At 46.1% G+C, this 22,001-nt stretch overlaps 1 protein-coding gene across 2 annotated transcripts in view; it reads left to right on the forward strand.

Annotated features, from left to right (window-relative positions):
- Positions 1–5,877, forward strand: part of GLI3 (GLI family zinc finger 3) — a 269,528-nt gene extending 263,651 nt beyond the window's left edge. Inside the window, exon 15 of one of the 2 annotated variants that reach the window (XM_025380576.1) lies at positions 167–5,877. In XM_025380576.1, the coding sequence (XP_025236361.1) occupies positions 167–2,478 (2,312 nt within the window). In that variant the 3' untranslated portion in view covers positions 2,479–5,877. The remainder of the gene's footprint in view (positions 1–166) is intronic. The other variant, XM_025380577.1, reaches the window with a different exon arrangement.
- Positions 5,878–22,001: the final 16,124 nt, after the last annotated feature.

Genomic DNA, 22,001 nt, shown 5'->3' on the forward strand with positions numbered 1-22,001 from the left:
TTGGGGCTACACTGCAGAGCTGAGTAGTTGTGAGGCAGGCAATGTGGCTTGGGACACCAAAAATAGTTCCTAGCTGACCCTTTACAGAAAAGGGTTACTCATGCCTGGTATAAGTCATCCTCGAAGGGAATTTTTCCGCATGGTCTCTCCCTTTCTCTGTCTCCAGGCACACAGTCCAACAACACCTGCAGCTTGGGTGGGCCCATGACGCTTCTCCCAGGCAGAAGCGACCTCTCTGGGGTGGACGTCACCATGCTGAACATGCTCAACAGGAGGGACAGCAGCGCCAGCACCATCAGCTCCGCCTACCTGAGCAGCCGCCGCTCCTCAGGGATCTCGCCCTGCTTCTCCAGCCGCCGCTCCAGCGAGGCGTCGCAGGCTGAGGGCCGGCCGCAGAACGTGAGCGTGGCTGACTCCTACGACCCCATCTCCACCGACGCCTCGCGCCGCTCCAGTGAGGCCAGCCAGAGCGACGGCCTGCCCAGCCTGCTCAGCCTCACGCCCGCCCAGCAGTACCGCCTCAAGGCCAAGTACGCGGCTGCCACAGGAGGGCCGCCGCCCACGCCCCTGCCCAACATGGAGAGAATGAGCCTGAAGACGCGCCTGGCGCTGCTCGGGGACGCCCTCGAGCCTGGCGTGGCCCTGCCTCCCGTCCATGTCCCGAGGAGGTGCAGCGACGGGGGAGCCCACGGCTACGGGCGACGCCACCTGCAGCCGCACGATGCGCCAGGCCACGGCGTGAGGAGGGCCAGCGACCCCGTGCGGACGGGCTCCGAGGGCCTGGCCCTGCCCCGTGTGCCGCGCTTCAGCAACCTCAGCAGCTGCAACCCCCCGGCGATGGCCTCGTCCGCGGAGAAGCGCAGCCTCGTGCTTCAGAATTACACGCGGCCCGAGGGCGGCCAGTCCCGAAACTTCCACTCGTCCCCCTGTCCTCCCAGCATCACCGAGAACGTCACCCTGGAGTCCCTGACCATGGACGCCGATGCCAACTTGAACGATGAGGATTTCCTGCCGGACGACGTGGTGCAGTATTTAAATTCCCAGAACCAAGCAGGGTACGAGCAGCACTTCCCGAGCACCCTCCCGGACGAGAGCAAAGTGCCCCACGGGCCCGGTGACTTTGACGCGCCCGGGCTGCCAGACAGCCACGCTGGCCAGCAGTTCCATGCCCTCGAGCAGCCCTGCCCCGAGGGCAGCAAAACCGACCTGCCCATCCAGTGGAACGAAGTCAGCTCCGGAAGCGCGGAACTGTCCTCCTCCAAGCTCAAGTGTGGCCCGCGGCCTGCTGTGCCGCAGACTCGCGCCTTTGGGTTCTGCAACGGCATGGTCGTCCACACGCAGAACCCCTTTAGGAGCGGGCCTGCTGGGGGCTATCAGACCCTCGGGGAGAACAGCAACCCCTACGCTGGCCCAGAGCACTTGATGCTTCACAACAGCCCCGGAAGTGGCACCAGTGGAAACGCTTTCCATGAACAGCCCTGTAAGGCCCCGCAGTATGGGAACTGCCTCAACAGGCAGCCAGTGGCCCCTGGTGCGCTCGACGGTGCCTGTGGTGCCGGGATTCAAGCCTCAAAGCTGAAGAGCACCCCCATGCAAGGGAGCGGGGGCCAGCTGAATTTCGGCCTGCCAGTAGCACCAAATGAGTCAGCTGGCAGCATGGTGAATGGCATGCAGACCCAGGACCCGGTGGGACAGGGGTACCTGGCTCACCAGCTCCTCGGCGACAGCATGCAGCTCCCGGGGGCAGGACGCCCCGGTCAGCAGATGCTTGGGCAGGTTAGTGCTACCTCACACATCAACATCTATCAAGGGCCAGAGAGCTGCCTGCCAGGGGCTCACGGCATGGGCAGCCAGCCGTCAAGCTTGGCAGTCGTCAGGGGCTACCAGCCGTGTGCTAGCTTTGGGGGCAGCAGGCGCCAGGCTATGCCAAGGGACAGCCTTGCTCTGCAGTCAGGACAGCTCAGTGACACAAGTCAGAACTGCAGGGTGAATGGCATCAAGATGGAGATGAAAGGGCCGCCGCATCCGCTGTGCTCTAATCTGCAGAATTACTCTGGTCAGTTCTATGACCAAACCGTGGGCTTCAGTCAGCAAGACATGAAAGCTGGTTCATTCTCCATTTCAGACACCAGCTGCCTGCTACAGGGGACCAGCGCCAAAAACCCTGAGTTACTTTCCCCAGGTGCTAATCAGGTGACAAGCACAGTGGACAGCCTCGACAGCCATGACCTGGAAGGGGTACAGATTGACTTCGATGCCATCATAGACGATGGGGACCACTCCAGCCTGATGTCAGGGGCCCTGAGCCCAAGCGTCATTCAGAACCTTTCCCATAGCTCCTCCCGCCTCACCACGCCTCGGGCGTCCCTCCCATTCCCAGCGCTGTCCATGAGCACCACCAACATGGCTATAGGGGACATGAGTTCTTTGCTGACCTCCCTAGCGGAAGAAAGCAAATTCCTTGCAGTTATGCAATAGGCTTTAGGAAAAAGGGACTGCAACCAACGTAAATCAATAGGAGTTGAAGAGATTAAGCTGACTTTGTTTTGGCTGTTTTTTTTAGTTCTGTATGTATTTTAGCAATCTCATCTCACCTAACTGAGATGTGTTTCAAATATATTCCTTTTATGGAAAAGGACTCTGAAAAACCCTAAAGTATTCTAGGGAGAAACTGTCTTCCATTTCAGTTTTGAATCAGTATTGTTACACACAAACCACCCTCTTTTTTAAAAAAAAACAAAAACAAAAAAAACTGTAAGCCCCACCCCTTTTTAGTAAACCTATGTAAATGTGTGATGTGCATATTCTTCTTTCTTTTAGAAGAGCAGTCAAATTAAAGGATTTGACATGTTTTGCTGTTGCTCAAAGGAAATAGGAGTTGGTGTGCTTGTGACCAAGGGGTTACACTTCCAGCTTTTAAAATTCTCCTTTACATGTGCTCAGTGTTTTGTTTTGTGTTTTGGTTTCTGTTTTTTATTTTAATTCCCACATTGGGCACAAGAATCAGAATATGGATAGCGAGTTTAAGAGTCTTTTGTGGGTGCACTGTAGCATAGATGACAGAATATTGATGTTTTCCCCATACCCAATTCAGTTCAGGGCATACTTTCCACAGTTACACAGAAATGGGAATGCGGGGCTCTTGTACATGAAATAGGCGCTCACAGTTTTGGTTTTCAGCTCTTCATGTCTGTAAGTGTGTTTTGGGGGAGGCTATGTCTGTATGGTTGGTTCTCACTTATCACATTTGCCTCTCCTCCCACTACCTTCATGAACAGTTAGTGCTGTTTGGCACTGCAGTTAAAGAAAGGGACTGGCAGTTGGTGACAGTTACATTGCTACTTTTATCTGTTCTGGTAAGAAGTTAGATAGATTGTAGATTGAAGCATTTGGGTAGAATTAGTTGGGGGAATATTTGTGGGTTGCTGTGTTTGTTGATTAGTTCCATCTCTCCCATTTTAACTGAGAATTGATTATATATAGCTCTAAGTATATAGGTATTTAAACAACCCAACAAGCGGCTGTATCAGTAACATTTTTTAATTCCACTATAGTGAAGGAGGATTTCCATTTTAAATACCTTATTTTGAGGGATTTATAAAACTTAGTTGTAAAAGAGAAAGCCCACATAGTGGGAATAAATTGCTTCAGCCATTTTTAGTATTTGAGAGCACTAGGGAAGATGTTTAGTAGCTGTGTGGATGCCTTTTTTCACACCCTGTCTATTGAATGCTGCATCCATTCACGAAGTTAAGTGTTATATGCAGTTAGTCCTTAATGTGGACTGGATCTGTACTTTTGGATTAAAACATTTAAAGATTTTTGAAGTGCAGCTGCTTCCCATGTGCATTTGATACACATAAAAGTCATACTGTGTGTGCACAAAGAGTACATGGATTTTCCAGCATATTGCTTTTAAAAATATGTAAACTATTAAAATATTAACACCTCAGGCTACCTGCTGTATTCTGTCCCATTGACCCCTGGAATTGGATTTATTGCAAGTGATTGATAATTCAATTATGTGGCTTTTCCCCTTTAATCCTGCCATTTAAATTACAGAAGAAAGACAAAATCAAGTAAAATAAAGTGTTAGATAATAGAAAGAGTGTTAGGACGAGCCCACTTTTCTCATATTTATGTTCTTTCATTTGGACCAAGAATCTCTCTGCATGGAGGCTGATTTGCTGTTGGGGACGTTGGCTAAGACTATTGGGTTTGCTTTCAACTAGATGTTCCTGAGACGAGCAGAGGGATGCCACAATTTCCCCTCCATGCCTGCTATCCTCCCCCATGTAAGTCTTCTTTGAAATTAAAGGATGTGTCTCCTTTGGAACAGCCCCATAACAAAAGAGAACTGCTGATCTGAGCGTAGGAGAGTGGAGGCTCTACCACTTTTCAGCTGAAAAAGCAAGGTTTTCTCTGTGTTTCTGAAACAGGGCATGATGTTGTCACAAAATCAGAGATCCAGTCTCACTTTTCCACAAATCTCCAAATCTCTGGTTTTATCTTGTGTGCTCTAATGGTTTGGCTCAATTCCTTTCCAACTCTTGTTTTCAAAGCTTGGGGCCTGAGTGTTCTCCATTCCTCCTGAGAAAGGAGCTTGGATGGAAGGCACCATGCTGGCCTCCTCCATCAGAGGGCTCTTCCAGTAGTATTCTTCGATGCAACCTCCATTTCTCAGTTACCATCATTTCCTGTATCAGTTTTGTCCTTCCCGAGGGATGCACAGTGATCTGGCCCACCTCTGTTGTCTTGTGCTTCTACTCTTTCCTGTGGTTTCAGGTTGTTTTCTGGGTTTCCCCCATTCATATATACACACACACACACACACACACACACACATATACACATATATATATTTGCTTTCATTTCTACTGCTTTTAGATTTCCAGGAGATGCTAGTTTCAGCTCAATGTTTGACTTCTCTCAATATGGAAATTTCAGAAGGATGGAGGAGAGGAGAGAGGGAAGAAGAAAGTGTACTCCTCCAGAATTTCAGTGATCTGTCATGGCAGTCCAGTGGAAGGAAGGTCTTTTGAGGTCTCTTAGAAGTATCCTTTTGGGACGTCCTTTTGGGATCTCTGTAGGCTAGGCATCTCATATCTTGAGACTCACCCCCAGCCTCCAAGCCTGTCTCCATTTCTGTAACCTGCGCATTTAGAGCGAGAGGACCGCCTCACTAGTGTCACCATCCTGCCTTTTCTAAAACATGCAGGCTCACACACAGTACTCCTGCTTAATGTCTGTGTTAAACTTTTTCTAACCATTTTTGTTTTGTTTTTCTGAAAAAGTTAACCCCTCCCAACTCCTCACACACTGGCTCTTCCTCTTGAGCCACAAAGTTTTGATTCTTGCGATGTATGTGCCTTATTTTATGTTAATCTTGTCAATGAGAGGGACCAGTTGGTGTTGCCCAGTCAGCACTCTGAGGCTGTGTGTGCACCAGCCAGAGAGCGCACGGTGGTAGCAGAGTCGAGACTGTCTTGTATCCTGTTTTCCGGTGTTGTTTTGAACTGATAGGAGGATGTTCTTTTCTGACAAGTTACCCTTGTGTATCCTGCAGACGTGTAAAATAAAATACAAGTTCATTTTTTTCACCTTTTTTAGATTTTTAAAAAATAAAATGTGTAATCCTTTTTTAAAAGAAACACATGTAAATACATTTAAGTATTGTAGGCATAGCGTTCAGATGTGACTGGCCCAGGCATTCCTCGGACAAGCCTGTATTCCCCGTGATCACGCCCACCTCAAGCCCAGGGGCTGCAGCACAGCCACAGATGAACTCTACCTTTGCTTTCAGAACCACTTAGTCCTTTTGTAACAAAGAAAAAAAATGTTTCTTACAATGTCAATAAAAAATTCTTTGTACGGAAATTTTTACTGTGTTGTTTATTAAATGCATAGTTGAATGGAAAGAGTGCTTTCTTTGAAAACATCCAGAGCCTGTAGTTGGATCCAGAATCTCCACGTACAAGCTGAATGGACTTTTGCTGTGAAATCCGGATTCCTTAGCCCTAAACTGGAGAATAAGATGCAGATACATCCACGCTCATGGTGTTGTGAGGATGTGTACCCGGGGGGCACACCAGTTGCAACCATTATTGTGTTTCTTTCTTTTATTGCTTTCCAAATTGAGGAAGGACGGTGATGGAGTTCAATGTCTAACAACTTAATGTGTCCCTCTTTTATATATTATCCTCTCATTTCAGGGATGCCCTACCACATATCAACAGAAAATCTGACGTGGCAGAAGCCTACTTTATGTGGCTTTTAGTAACTGACCTCAGCCAGAATAAATTGTCTTCCGTGTTTTTCTTGTGTCGGTGTGCAATATTATTCTCCAGATCACCGTAAACTACTCCAAAAACCTTCTCTTCCTCTTTCTTAGTAGCAGCACATGTCTTTTGAGCCATCAACTGAGGGTAGTTGTTTCTGGGAAGGGCGGGAGTCCCGGCTGTGGGTATCGCAAGGCTACAAGGATGGACGCATGCATGTGTACACGGGCACACACATGCACACATGCATATATAAACACACAGGTGCAACAGCATGTGTTCCCTAGGCCTTATGTCCTGTGGGGGATGTATGTTCCCTGTCCTCCAGCAGGGTTTCTTCGGCCATAGGGATGCTTCATGCTTTCCTGATTCTTGGGGAGAATTTCCTCCCGTCCAATCTGAGATGCTTTGCGTTTGTAACTAGATCCCTTATATAAGGCATCCAAATGAATCCAGAAAAAAAAGGAAAAATAAGAATTTATGCCCTGCCTCAGGTATAAATTGTCAGCTCACAAAGAGATATGCCATGTACCGAATCAAAATAAATGAAAGAAATGAGGCTAAGAGAAAGGAAATGTAGGGCAGGGACATCCCCAGGAACGAGGTGGGTGACATGGACTCCTTCAATTCACATGAGCCTGGGGTGGATGGGGCTCACAACTTTGTAAAAATGCCTCTTGCACAGGAAATACAAAGGAAGCAGAGTTTGAGGTAAAAAGGTGGAGCTACAATCTGTTATTTCATAAAGATCTCCTTTAAGGAATTTTGGGGATGTAAAGACATTATATCTTACCCAAACGAGAATATAATAGAATGCTAAAATGAGAGGTGAACATTTACCTACTGCCAAAATGTCTTGATTTGTCCTTACTTCCCCCACCCAGGTTTTCTACTTATTTTCTTGGCAGTCTTCCCTTTTGGTTTGACTTTAGAGTATATTTACTATTCCAAACACAATCTGAACACATCTTTCCTTTCATATTAGCCTTTACTTTCTAAAATCTCATTTTACTAATGTAGACCTTGTTTATGCCTTTTCTACCTAGTTATTCAAGTTCTTGACAATTTTTCAGAACAGTAATAGACTCTAAATTGTTTTTAGGCTTTTTTTTTCTTTGCATACATTTTGTAGCCAGAGACTGGCCCACACTCACCCAGCAGAGGCATGGAAATTCCATTCTACAACTTTTCTCACCTGTCCCCAAATCTCGAATGTCACACACTGCTTCCACCTTTCCTCAGCACCCAGTGGTAGGTTAACATGACCCTGCCTTCAGAGACCTTGCACTGTCTGGGACATAGGGCAGTGATGACATGTTCCATTAATTCAGCCATGCTGCCTCAGTATCTAATATTCCATTCATATTCTCTTATAAGGACTGGAGATGAGGAGATGAATTAAACACAGTTCATATCCATGAGCTCCCAGCCCAATGGGAGAGGCAGACAGGGAAACAGGATGCAATGGCAACTCATAATGGAAGATGTTCAAGGGGAAGTTCAGCTTGGGGCACTGTCCATCTGGAGTGCCTATCACAGGGCTTCTCAGATATGCTACTATTGGCATTCGGGGCTGGATAATTCTTTGTTGTAGGGCACTGTCTTAAGTACTATAGAATTTTAGTGGTGTCCCACTAGATAACAGTAGCATCCCCCCCACGTGGTGACAGCTAAAAACATCTCCAGACATTGCCACATGTCCCATGGCAGGGCAGGGGGGAGACGTCGTTGCAGACGGAGAACCCCTGGTTTATGGTGAAAAAAATACAAGGAGAAAGATTCGGCAGGCAGGGGTCCAGAGAGAGATCCCAGTACAGGCCCAGACTCAGCAGCCTTTGACCTGAAGGTGACAGATGAAGAAAGGGTAAGAGCATCATTGCGAGGCACAGGGGTACAGGGGTAGCAGGAGTAGAGGACTGAGGAAGAAATCCAGAGGATCACTGGCTCCAGGAACCAAGAGACATGAAGGCCTGCATAAGAAAGGGAGTAAGGGAGGGATGGGGAGGGGAGGGGAGGGGAGGGGTGGAGAGGGGAAGGGAGGGGTGGGGAGGGGAGGGTGGGAGAGACAGCAGAGAGAGTGTGCTCTAGAAACAGGGAGGCTGATTCTAGAAGGCCAATACTGTCAAAAACAACATCCAGATCAAGTAAAACATGGACAGGAAAAGACAAGTTTTAAGAGTTAGGAGACCCTGGATGACTGCAGGGAAGCATTTTTCACTGGCGTGGTTGGGAAGAGAAACCAGAACACAATAGATGAGAATTAAGTGACACATGAAAAAAAGGGGAATGCAGTGGCCTCTGAAGCAACATACCGCATTTCACCCCCTCCGAGACGCCTTCCATAGTAAGACACTTGGTACTCCATGTTCCCACTAAGAAAGAACATGCACTGCCCATTAAACTATGACATGGTGCTTTTCATCCTCTAACAGGTAAGCTCCGATTTTAGTAGTTACCAAATTGGAAAAAAAAAAAAATGCATACCTTGGAGAGTATGAAAGACATTATTTCCCAAGGAAAGGAAAGAGATAGTGGATCAAGGAGGGGTGGAGAGGAGGAAAGGTTGAACTTTTCTTGTAACTGTTCCGGCTGTACTAGCCGGCTAATAGAAAAGAGGCAACAGAGTGCACAAGGTACATGTTCCAGTGAACAGAGCGGGCATGGCAACTCCCTTGACCCACGAGACAGATAACTGTCCTGGGTGATTAGGCAGAGAGTAAGGACGAGGGGAAGTTCCGATTGATGTGCTGGAATGGCCATAGGTCAAGCAACCCAGAGAATGCAAAGGTGACTTAGACCTGTGAAGACAAGACCATCTGGCAATGTGTCAGGAAGGCCCCTGAGCCTGGCCTGGGCCTCTGAACTGAATGGGGAGTGAGGAAGCGGTTGGAAGGTGGAACAGGAAGATGAAGCACCCCATGAAGCAGCCCGAGGATCACGCGTCACTGCCCACTGCTGAGTTCCTGCAGGACCTAGGTTGAATAGACTAGGGGCAAGCCTCAAGGGTGGTGGGGGAAAATAATTCTGTAAAACACCCTTTGGCAATGACAGGAGTGGCACGCAAGGAGGGTGCTGGAGAAGGACTGGAAGTGGATGGGGTGGAGGGAGTGCCCTCGGACTCTTGCGGGGTCCACAGCTGCCCTGCTGTTGGGTTCCTCAAGTGGCCAGAACTCCCTGCCATTCTGCAAGTTCCTCCTCCCTCCCTGTAGGAAGAAAGCAGGAGAGTGGGCAAGGGAGGGGCTGCAGAGGTCGGGAATGATGCACTCTTCCCGTCAGCTTTCTCCCAGCCCCCAGCAGTCCGGTTCCAGCCTGACCCCTGCAAACGAAGACTGTGACCACAGAGGTGGCATGCTGGGGAGAACTGGGGCCAAGAAGCAGGATTTGCTATCACCAGCTCTTCACAAAGGAAGCAGGGAACTGTATGTGGAATTCCCCAGGAGCAGTGCATGGACCTAGTTTTTTTCCTTTCACTCTACAGGAACATTGTAATGAAGTACCAGGCTAATTTCCTCATAGGTACCTTGACTTCTCACCCTGCCGCAGCTCTATGGGGCTCAGCTCACACTTCTCTCTTGCTCCTGGTTTCCCTTCTCCTACTTGAGACTTCCCAGCCTGTGGCTGAGTGATTGAAGTGAGAAGTGGCCTGGCAAGTCTGCTAACCCGACTGGAAGGAGCACTGCAGTGCCAAAGAGCTGGCCAACCTTACCCAGGGGCCTTCCGTTTGGGACCGAGGCCTGCTGCTAACTTGGGGGAAGCATTCAGCATGCCTAGGTAGGGGAATGTGCATGTATTGGCTTTGCTCTCTTCCTGTGCTGCTTCGGTCTTTGTCCTCATACCCCATCTAAAGAAAGACCCTCTAGCCACTCCAGTTGGAAGCAACTAAAACCTGATCACTCCCTACCTTTGAAAAAGATCCAGTCTTAGAATGTATGCTTCTATGCCAATGGTAGAAGGGATATCTCAGCAGTTAGCTCCCTTCTGTGTGCCTGTTCCTGAACTACTGAAATAAAAACCCCAAATATGCATTTGGTCATACGTGCAACCATCCTGGTGCTCTGCTCATGCCATGACTGACGGCTGGAGAGCTTATGCAAGGTTTACCTTATCTGAGGTCATCACGGAGCAGATACAGGAAGAGGACTAAGTACTCTTCTCCTACTTTGCTTCCCTACCTGCAAAATCCTCTGCTCCTGGAAGGCTCCCTAAGAAAAGATGGGGAAAGAAAAAGCACTCGCTCTCTCCCTGTGAACAGTCCAACCCACTTTGAATCCTGCAGTGCCTCCAGATGAGTGTTCTTCCCCTGCAGCTGGAAAGCCTCTTATGCTCAGAAATTCCAGAGTCCCAACATGATCCATGCTCAGAAGTTGGGCTACAGCTCTTCGGAGCTGGCAGGCACAAGCCTCCAGCCCTTCAGGGCTTGCAAGAGCCAAATGCGCTGCGGAGGTGTGATTCACTGAGTTCCCAGAGGAAAGGGAGGCAGCCAGCTGGCAGGGGATTACTGAACAGCCAGGCCAAGGCATTCCATTGCTGTTTGGAGACAAGCAGCCAGCTACCTCCCTTCTCTTCCTCCCCCACTGAGGCGCAGAGCTGGAGACAGGCCAGGGCCCTAGGGGAAGAAGAGAAGGAACTGAGCTGCCTCACTTACTACCAAGATAAGAAGTCTGTGGCTGCTATCCCCAGTGAGCCAAGACAAGAAATGCTTACATTTTCGTTTGAAGATGATTCTGACGCCCCCAAATGTTTATCCAAAATATACCTAGATGCATTGCCCAGAGAGAATTTTTTAATAAGCAGCAAACTGGGTAAGCAAGAAAAATTGTACTGGCTGAAGAACAAACAAAAAAGCCCAGTGGGTATGTCATAGCTCAAGGATTGACTATATTCTCCTAAATAAGAGACTTCTTTCTCTCGTGCCTTGGATATCTCAGGCTCTCTGGGGTGACTGTAAGTTATAGATTTATTTCTCAGCCATTCTTAGTCCTGATGCTCTTCAGAAACTCACTGCTCTATGAACCCAGGTCCCCTAGACACCTTCAATTTGATCCACATCTTTCCAAAGATGAAGTCATGAAATATGATAAGTATTTCTTCTGAAGTTCATGCAAAGAGCAAAAACCAAAGATCCAGTCCAAGCTCCCTCCCCTTTGAGTTTAGATAAATGAGTCATTTGAATTGAGGTAATAATCCAGACCCTTTCTCACCCACCTCTGCCCCATCTACAGGATAGTAACAACACTTTCTCAGAGCCTTCAAAGCAAAGGGGAGAAGAACATTCTGCTGAACTGCAAGACCAAAGGTCAAGGAGCAGACTTTCCTTGGGTTCCCTTGACCCAGCGTTTCTTCACTTGCTCTGCAGTTTTAGACAATGTAATATGACTTCCCTCTGTTCCAGTTGAATACCCAGCAGCTTCCAACATAGTGATGATTCCAACTTTTTTGAAATGCATTCTGAAGCTATCCTAAATCAAGTGGATTTAACACTGAGCCAAAAGGAAGGCTTTGGAAAACAAGTTGATTTTAATCCAGCCTTACCAGCCCTGTGTACTAGAATTTTAGCTTCATTCAGTCACAGGGTTTCCCCTCCTGAGAAGGAGTACAAACAGGGTAAAGAAAAGGTGGTACTCTGACACCACCCAACTGCCTGGATTCAGTTCTGCAGTTCAGTTCTGGCATAAACTACGTGGAGGCTGGTGTCAGTGTAGACCCCATGAATTAAGAGCTCAGTCCTCCACAAGACAGTCCCAACTTCAGATGCCAGCCAGAAGTTGAGGGGGTTCCCAGGGCCATTCATACTTCTGACCAACTGGCTACAAATTCAGAGGTTGCCCTAACCCCCTCAGGTTGATAATTCTTTGGAACGATTCACAGAATTCAGAAAAGCACCACCCTTGTTATTAAACTTTTATCATAAAGACTACAACTCAGGGACAGCCAAATGAGGAGATGCATAGGGTGAGTTCTGGGAGGGCCTTGAACCCAGAGCTTCCATGCCCTCTCCTTGTGGAGTCAGGGTCTTTCTCCCTGTAGACAGATCAATATCTTCATCAACCGGAAAGCTCCACTGACTCTCAGGGTCCAGAGGTTTTACTGGGGCTTAATTATGTAGGCATAATTAATTAAATCATTGGCCACATTATTAAATTCCATCTCCAGCCCCCTTCCCCTCTCCAGGAGTCAGGCTTGGCTCACAGTCCCATCTCCAATCGTATGGTTGGTCTTTCTTGTGACCAGCCCCATCTTGAAGCCATCTAGAAGCCACCATGAGTTACTTCATTAGAAAAAACTCAGGTGTGATCCAAGGGTCTCATTATAACAAAGACACTTCTCTCACTGGGGAAATTCCAAGGGTTTTAGCATCTCCCTACCAGGAACCAGGGAAAAAGGTCAGTCAAATTTCTTCTTATACAACAGGGGTGTCTCTTTGGAAATAAACCAGTCTAGGACTAAGAAAGAAAAATAGATGAGAGCAAGACATGCCTGGAGCTATGGAGTCCCAGTTGCTGGAGAAGAGCTGACCCGGGCTGACATTTGGACAAAGTGCCAGCAACTTCTCCAAAAACTAGATCTTCGAAGTATTCATTCCTTGTAGCTTCCAAGTTCTTATCTGGGAAAGAGGACTTGAGATTGTCGATATAAAATGCTGAGCATATTCAGCACCAAGTAAGTGCTCAGTGAAAGTTTGTGGTGTTGTTAGTTATTTTCCCTCACCCTGGCAGGGATTTCACAAGACTGAAGTTCAGGAAAGAAGGCCCACAATATGCAGAAAGAAAGGGAAAGCAAAGGGGTGCATTGAGGTCTATACTCTCCAGCCCATCCACCTGCTGTTCTTTCTGAAACCAAAGGCAGACAGACTTGTGCACTGTGTGTTAGGATGTGAAAACAGAACACTACGAACGTATCTTCATTCATCCAATCTTGTAGGAATCAAAAGTCCAAAGAAGCAAGCCCTGGACATGGTATTTTACTCCAAAGTCCAAGGTATAATCGGCTCCTGACAGGAATTCTAGAATTTATATTTAATACTAAAACAACAAAAAAGGACAACCATTTTAAAAAGGTATTTGATTATCATACCTGTGTGTGATATAAAAATTAAAAATAGGCCAGATGCGGTGGCTCAAGCCTGTAATTCCTGCACTTTGGGAGGCTGAGGTGGGCGGATCACGAGGTCAGGAATTCAAGACCAGCTTAGCCAACATAATGAAACCCCATCTCTACTAAAAAAATATAAAAATTAGCTCGGCATGGTGGCCGGCACCTGTAGTCCCAGCTTCTTGGGAGGCTGAGGCAGGAGAATCGCTTGAACCCAGGAGTCACAGGTCGCAGTGAGCCGAGATCACGCCACTGCACTCCAGCCCAGGTGACACAGTGAGACTCTGTCTCAAAAAATAAATAAAAATAAAAAAATAATAATAGAATAAAAGCCAACTGTCATTCACCCATTCAGAAATGCCATTTTGTGATCTAGTTCTAAGTCTTTTTTTTAATATATATCTACATGTATATATATAGATGTGACATCTATACATATAGATGTGATATTTATACATAACCACATGCATATATATATAGATGTGATAATACAAATTGAGCACCTCAATTTGAAAATCTAAAATTTGAAATGCTTCAAAATCTGAAACTTTTTGAGTGCCAACCTGACACCAGAAGTGGAAAATTCTACACCTGACCTCATGTGATGGGCATACAAAATTATTAAAAATATTGTATAAAATTACCTTCAAACCATGTGTATAAAGTATACACAAAATATAAATGAATTTTGTGTTTAGACTTGAGTCCCATTCTCAAGATGTCTCAGTATGGATATGCAAATATTTCAAAATCCAGAAAAATCTGAAATTTGAAGCACTTCTGGTCCCAAGTATTTTGGGTGAGGAATACTTACCCTGTAGATGTGTGTGTGTGTGTGTGTGTGTGTGTGTGTATATACACTCAATAAATATATTTGCACAATCCAGACCCACCCTGAAACCTCACCAGACTATAAGATTCACACCTCTTGTGACTGCAATGAGAATTGAGGTCAAAGACAATCCATATTTCACCACATAGAACCCTGCAGCAAATTTGTCTTCAATTATTTTATTTGCCTGGTTTTGAAAATGGGTAATCTTTTTTTTTTAATTAAAAAAAAAAAAAACTTTTTAAGGATAGGGTCTTGCTATGTTGCCCAGGCTGGTCTTCAACTCCCAGCCTCAAGTGACTCTCCCACCTTAGTTTCCTAGGTTGCTGGGATTACCTGCACTTGCCACCATGCACGGTCTCCAGGGTGATATTTCTGAACAATTATTTTGTCACAAAATTTATTGTTTTGATGCTTCAAGTATTTTGCATTTAAGATAAATTATCTTCCATAGCATTCAAGAATGTGACCCAGTGACAAGAGTCTGGTAAGGAGAAACATATAGTTCTGTACAAAGGCAGACACTCAATATTTTGCTATGTTTACTACGTTTGCTGTGTTTGCTATGTCTTTTTTTAATGCATTTTTTCAGAAAAAAAGCCTAAAATAGGCTTCCAACCTATTATAGAATGAATACATACTCTTTGTGGAAAATAGAGTAAGGCATCAAAGAAAATAAAAGCCACTTGTCATTCAATTACCCAGAAATAGTATTCTGTTATCTAGTTCTGGGTCTGTTTTATAACATGTAACATTTACTAACGAATATTTGTTCCATGTCATTCATTAAAAATTCTTCAGAAACTTTTCAGTGGCTGAGGAAAAGGGAGGACCAGTGGTGGGGAATCAGGAGATTGAACTGCTTTTCCCACCTCATAGCTGCAAAACTGGCTAGGTTCTGTTTTTCTCTTTCCTTATGAAGGGATCAAAAACTCAACAGCAGACACAGAAAGAAATCTTAACTGAACTTACCTTATCTGATTAAAGCAGAGCTTTAAGAGACTCAGCTGCCACCACAATCCCCCCATACAGATCTGTGGAGGTCAGGATGGTGACTGACTTAGGCACCACGACATTCCAAAAAGGAAATTGTGTGAAGCCTCATCAGAACCTTCCTGGCTTTGAAGCTCTAAACTTTTCCTTTTGCTAAGCTGCTGCATAAACCTGTACCTCTGGCTAGACAGAGAGTTACTCTTTACAGGGTACTCCTGCATGCAGGTAATCAGCCTTGTCTCTTCTCCTGTTTCCATATCTATGGCCAGTTAATTCTCAGGCTTCCAATCATTTAAACCTAATATGGTAGAGGAGAAGTTTTCTTCCTGACAGTTCTGACGATGAAGGTGACGTGGCTGGGACTCCTCGCTCTATGACCAAGCCGGATGAAAGATGCTTTCTCACTAGTCAGACGCCAAGGTTTCTGTCCGGGGCCAGCCCAGCAAGGGTGGTATGAGACTCCCCTTGTCTTTTTCAAAATGTAGATTTACAGGAGAATGCTTTTGGTTAGAACTAGGTCTTTGGCTGTTGTGACCCCTGTTACAGATAGCAACTGTGTATCTGTTCTGTTTTGTGTTGTGCTGTTTAAAAATATTATTTGTTATAAGAAAGCGAATGATAGGGCAGAACCCAAGTATTGGTCTTATAAGTCAATATTGCTTATAAATATTGCTTTTAAATATTGTAATATTTAAAAGTATTATTTGTTATAAGAAAGCGAATGATAGGGCAGAACCCGGGTATTGGTCCTGTAAGCCAATATTGCTCACTGATAGTGTCCTGAGAGCTTGGCTTTAGAAATCAGAGAGGGCATTCTCTCTGGTTTTCCACCTGCCAATGTTGTCAATTGCCAGATCTGTGTCTAGAGGTCAAGTTGGGAACCTGAGACGCAGGGCACACTCCTACCCACCATTGCCACCTCTCAGAGGATGTCCAAGTCTAAGCCCTTTCCTTGACCATTGCCTTCGATGCCTGTGATAACTTGGTTTCCTTCTTTCTGTTATCTTTGGGCATGATTTTGGATTACGAGGGCTGCATTTTCTGTGCCCCCTTTGGAGATGCCTCTTGTGTCCGTGGTTAAGTCATAAAAAACCTTATTCATTTGAGTCACTTTTGAGACTGAATATAGTCTCTGAGGCTGGATTAGAGCACGGGCTTCTTGTTTGAGAGGTACCTCTCGGACTGGAAGCTCCTCCTAGCTTTTGTTTCAAGGCCTTGCAAATCTCCCTACTTGATCTTACTGCTTCCGTGGAAACTTCTTAGTCAACTAGAACCTCGTTCTCAAGCCCCTGCTGCTGCTCCATCGCTGGGAGGCCAGCTTTACCCATTTCCTTTACGGTTGGCATCATTACACGAAGGACAATTTAAAATGTCAGTGGCTTCTCTGAGAAAATTTAAGATCTTCCAAGTTGACTTTTCTAAGACTTTTCCATCCCATTCCAGCACTTCAACTGCCTGTAGTCACTGTGACTTTGGACCTCCTTCTCCCCTGATTTGGGAGCTCTTGAGAGATTCAAGGATTCCCAAAAGCAAGCACCTGAGGCTTAAAACACTAATCTGAGGCAGATTCAAATTTTATTTACTCAGATGGGCTTTGGAGACATCCAGATAGCCATCCAATGTATCCTCAGTCCCTCACCTAAAGCTCAGTCCACAACCCCCATAGGATTACTCAGCCGGGCAAAGAAAACTTAAAAAGTTTCCTCTGCAAATATTGGTGGGAAGTTTTAACCCTCATATTGAGCAGGTAGCTCCAACTTGTTCCATCTTCTAGAAATACAATTTGGATTAAATTATAAAGTGGGGCAAAGACAAGAAACAACTCTTACATAAATTGGGAAGTTGTTCATTCCTCCGTTTATTTCTGACTGGTAGCTAAAATTTTTAGATGAAAGTCATAACATTTCTATTTGTGTCTGTCTATATGTTTGTGCACCCATGTGAGGTGCAGCTGGTCCTTCGTATCAGTGGATTCCACATTCATGGATTCAACCCACTACAAATCAGAAGTATATGAAAAAAATAAAAATAACAATACGACAATAAAAAATAATACAAATACAATACAGTTTAACAAGTATTTGCCTAGCACTTACATTGCATTAGGTATTCTAAGTAATCTCAAGATGATTTAAAGTATAAGGAGGATGTGCATAGTTACATGCAAATACTATGCCATTTTATATCAAGGACTTCAGCATCTATGGAGTTTGGTATCTGTGGGGGGTCCTGAAACTAACCCCTAGGTATACTGAGAGATGACTATATATGTGATATTTTTCCACCTCCAAATGATGTTGCTAAATTAGTTTATAAAATTCCTTAAAGGAGTTCTATTCTAATAGCCTTAGAGAGAAATAAGTAAGCACTTATACAAATTAAATATTCCTAAAACTTTCAGAAGTACAGGAACTAATCCAATGTTTTTCACTCTCACATGATTTGGTTAATCTGGTACACAAGATGAGTTTAGTGTTGTTAGTCTAATAAAAACAGTCATGTCTTCTGAGCTCTCAGCATTAAGCATCATAAAAGCATGTGTGTGTTTTCTGCTTGGGTTTGCTAGTCAGGATATGCTAAACGTGGAGTCAGAGGATCACAGGCTTCAGAACTGAGTTCAGGTCAAACTCTCCAGGCTGCCACAGTCAGTTCCTGAGCTCCGCAAGGGACAGACAGAGATGCATTTAGGTGGTAAATGAACTTTGCACCATAGGCTTGTTGTGAGGCCAAGATGAATGATCCACACAGAGCACTTAGCTCAGAACCTAGAGCCTGCAAGTACTTGTGAAATGTTAATTGACGTCACTGTGTACTTGCCGTATAGCCCTGGACAAGCCACCTTATTCTTCTGAACCTCAGCTTACTTTCGCAGGCCATTTGTGGATACACGAAAACATATTAGGTTGGCCTAGAAGTAATTGCGATTTTGGCCATTTGAAAGTAATGGCCAAATCCACAATTACTTTTGCACCAACCTAATAGTAAAATGTAAGAGGCCATGTAAGTGTCAGCTGCACATAGTGTCAGTGGCTAGGCAGGAGGATGCAGTGTTGGCAAAAGAACCTGAGATCTTAGTGGTTAGAAACAAAACCCGTGGTTGGGTGCGGTGGCTCATGCCTGTAATTCCAGCACTTTGGGAGGCTGAGGCTGGCGGATCACCTGAGGTCAGGAGTTTGAGACCAGCCTGGCCAGCATGGTGAAACCTGTTCTCTAATAAAATACAAAAAAAAAATTATCTGGGGGTAGTGGTGCACCCCTGTAATCCCAGCTGCTCAGGAGGCTGAGGCAGAAGAATTGCCTGAACCCTGGAGGCGGAGGTTGCAGTGAGCTGAGATCATACCATTGGACTCCAGCCTGGGCTACAGAGCAAGATGCCGTCTTAAGAAAAAAAAAAAAGGAACAAAACCCGTATCTCTCACTCCTGCTGTCCACCCATCATAGGTAAAGGAAGAGCTCTGCCCATCACTGCTAGGCAGGCCCAGGCTGACCAGGCTCCAGCCACACTTGGTTTCACAGCCACAGCGGCAGGAAGAGGGAAGAGAATGAGGGTCTGCACCATAGCAAAACTACTAGGGGCAGAGTATCCAACTGTCATCATTATTACTCCTGAGGTCAGCTCACGAGGTAGCTTGAAAGATATCTGCTCTGAAGAGAGAGACTCTCTGTTTGTTTGTTTTTCTTTTCTGGCTCCAGCAGTTCTGTGCCTGGGTTTTGACTGTGGTAGGAGGGCAGGGTATGTGAGGACCAGGCAGCTAACAGTCTGGGGCTAGGGGTAGTCTGGCCCAAGGGTCTCCTGAAATGTATGTTATCTTGGACAGGTTGAGTGATCCCTGGACACCCCACAACATCGCCCTCTGATGGTAGCTCTGAGCCTCACTGCAGATGATCAGAAAAGGAGTCTGAAGGGAGGGAGGAGCCCTGTGGGGTATGGAATATTGGCACACAAACATTGGCACAGGGTCATTTTATAAAGGAGACATTTTGAGATGGCCTAAAACCACAGTCGAATGGAAACATGACCCGTTAATGGATCAGTAGATATCCTTGACCCTCCATACTTTCCCCAAGTTCCACCTTACATCCCATGACTCACCGTCCCGTTTCACAGTCACCAGCCCCTCACCCTGACCCTCACCCCAACCCTTCCATGACTCCCATACCACCCTAGAGCTTTCTTTACTTGGTATCACAGAGTTCCTACATGTTGGCATTACTACCTCCAACAGCTGCCTCAAAGTGGTCCACATGGGGTCCACATGTTGAAACCACAGGGGTCAGTTGGTCTGGTGCAGAGGCCTCAGGACTTCCATAACTATCAAATCTGCAAGTCAAAAACTAGAACCCAAAAACATGATTGTGAAAACTTTGCTTGTTTGCTCAACCTGGGACAGATTTCCAGAAGATTCGGAGCTGCCCATGAGAATCCTGTGTGGGTAATCAAATCAGGGAGGTATGATTATCTACTGCCTCTGCCTTCCCTGTATTCTAGATTCTCTAGAAGAGATCCGTTCCAAATCTTGTAAAACCAAAAGGGTCTCTACACTTCCTATGAGTGGGTGGATGAGACAGTGAGAAGAAAACGAGCTAGAAATCCTGTATCTATCTTAAAGTTCCATTTGGAAGAACAGAAATGCTAAGAAAGGGGGTGATGGTTGGTTGTTATTTTGAAAAGTCAGTTTGACAGATATTTACTGAATACTTATTACCAGCAGGTAGCTAAAAAGAATGAAGGATAACTTTTCTCTTAAGGACCTCTCAGTCCAGATAGAAAAAGAGAAAAATGCAACATTGCAGGAGAGGATGGGAAGTACTGTGAGAGCAGAAGCCATGGGCGCGGAAGAGGGGACCTTCCCAACTGAAGGCTGTGGGGGTTCCTGGAAGATCTTCCTAGGATATGAGTCCTAAGCTCATGATGAAGGGCCGTTCACCAGGTGAGGCTTTAGAGGAAAGGGTTTCACAGCTTCCCAGGGGAAGCAGGAGACCCAGAATCTGTGGTTTACAGGGGGAAGGCTTGGGCTGGCACTCCCCTCCCAAGCTCAATCATAGCTCTAAGTGGGAATTAGGTGGCTGGAGGTGACCAAATCCACCCAAACAGTGGGGCTCCCATGAATCAACTGGAAGGATGTGCAGGGGACTTCTGTTGATGACAGAAACATCGCCAGTGCCATTTACTTCTGGTTTTCTTCATGCAGAACAATGGCAGGGAAGGATTCTCCCTTCTCTCAAAGACCTACTTGGGATGGCAGGACACAGTGTGAGGTTGCAGACAAGGTCACCAGTGTCCAGCACTTTCTCATCACAGCATGTTGGGGTCTCTGGCTGCAGACAGTTTGATATCATAGGACATTTTTTGGTGCCAAGGAACAGAGGCTAATTCAAGGTAACCAGGTGAATGGTGGTGCTGTAGGGAGATCCCCTCTGGGGAGAGCAGAACTGAGAGCTTGCATGTGACTGGGAGCTCTGGGGGCATCCTCTTCACATCTTTACATTCTGATTTCTCCATCCTCTCTTCATGCATCCTTCCCAGCACACTTGTTCTGCCTGGCTGGTGGGAGATGGGATCCCACAGTGCCCAGGTTCATCGTTCAGATTTACAGTCACTGGTTGCAGAGACTGGCTCTTCCTCACTCCCACTTCCAAAGTCCTGGGGTCTAGGAATGACTCTGCCGGGGTTAGATGTGGCCAGCATCCCAGCCAGAAGTATGGGGTTGAATAGTGCAACTGAGGGTTGCAGGGGAGTCCTGTGCATGAGGTGGGGTGGTGGGTGTCAGATTGGGGGTCACTGTGAACCGGCACACACCCTGAAATCAGGCTGCAAGCTGGGAAGGAAAATGGGGTCTGCAGAAGGAGAGTGTTCTTTGGAAATGAGAGCGGGGGCTTCTTGGGCCCCCTCATGGGTCAGAGGTATGGGATTTAACCTCATGTGGGATGCACTGCCAAAGAAAGGGCTCTATCTAGTGTTTCTTGGTAAGTTTTCATCCTTCAATTCTCTGTAGTTTTAATACCTCCAATCACACGTTTCTGAGTTACAGTGTTTATTTAGAAAACTCACAGAGCCTTTGGGAGGCTGAGGCAGGCGGATCACGAGGTCAGGAGATTGAGACCATCCTGGCTAACACAGTGAAACCCTGTCTCTACTAAAAATAAAAAAAAATTAGCCAGCTGTGGTGGCGGCGCCTGTAGTCCCAGCTACTCCAGAGGCTGAGGCAGGAGAATGACATGAACCAGGGAGGCGGAGTTTGCAGTGAGCTGAGATCACGCCACTGCACTCCAGTCTGTGCGACAGAGCGAGACTCTGTCTCAAAATAAAAAATAAAAAATAAAAATAAAAATAAAGAAACCTCATGGAGCCATTGGGACATGGCTGCATGTATTTGTATTTACAAAGTGACTGATGCTGAGTTCCTGGCTATAGGAGATTCCACAAAATAGAGTACTCCTGGATACTGCACTCACAGACTCTACTGCAAACTGAACACACATATTGTATCTCTAATCTCTATTCTCACAACAGTCTTACCAGTATTACCACCACTTTAAAAATGGAGAGAGAGAGAGAGACAGAAAGAGAGAGAGAGAGTGTGTGTGTGTTACCTTTCTGAAATCACTCAGCTAGCAAGTGCAAGAACAGGGATCTCAACCCTCACCACTTCTCCACATTCCTTGGTTTGGGAATCAAGATGTATGACCCTGTTTGGGGCCAGGCATAGTGGCTCAAGCCTCTAATCCCAGCATTCTGGGATGCCGAGGAGGGTGGATTACCTGAGCTCAGGAGTTTGAAACCAGCCTGGCCAACATGGTAAAAC

Source organism: Theropithecus gelada, chromosome 3 (genome assembly GCF_003255815.1).
Source record: "Theropithecus gelada isolate Dixy chromosome 3, Tgel_1.0, whole genome shotgun sequence".
Taxonomy (NCBI): domain Eukaryota; kingdom Metazoa; phylum Chordata; class Mammalia; order Primates; family Cercopithecidae; genus Theropithecus; species Theropithecus gelada.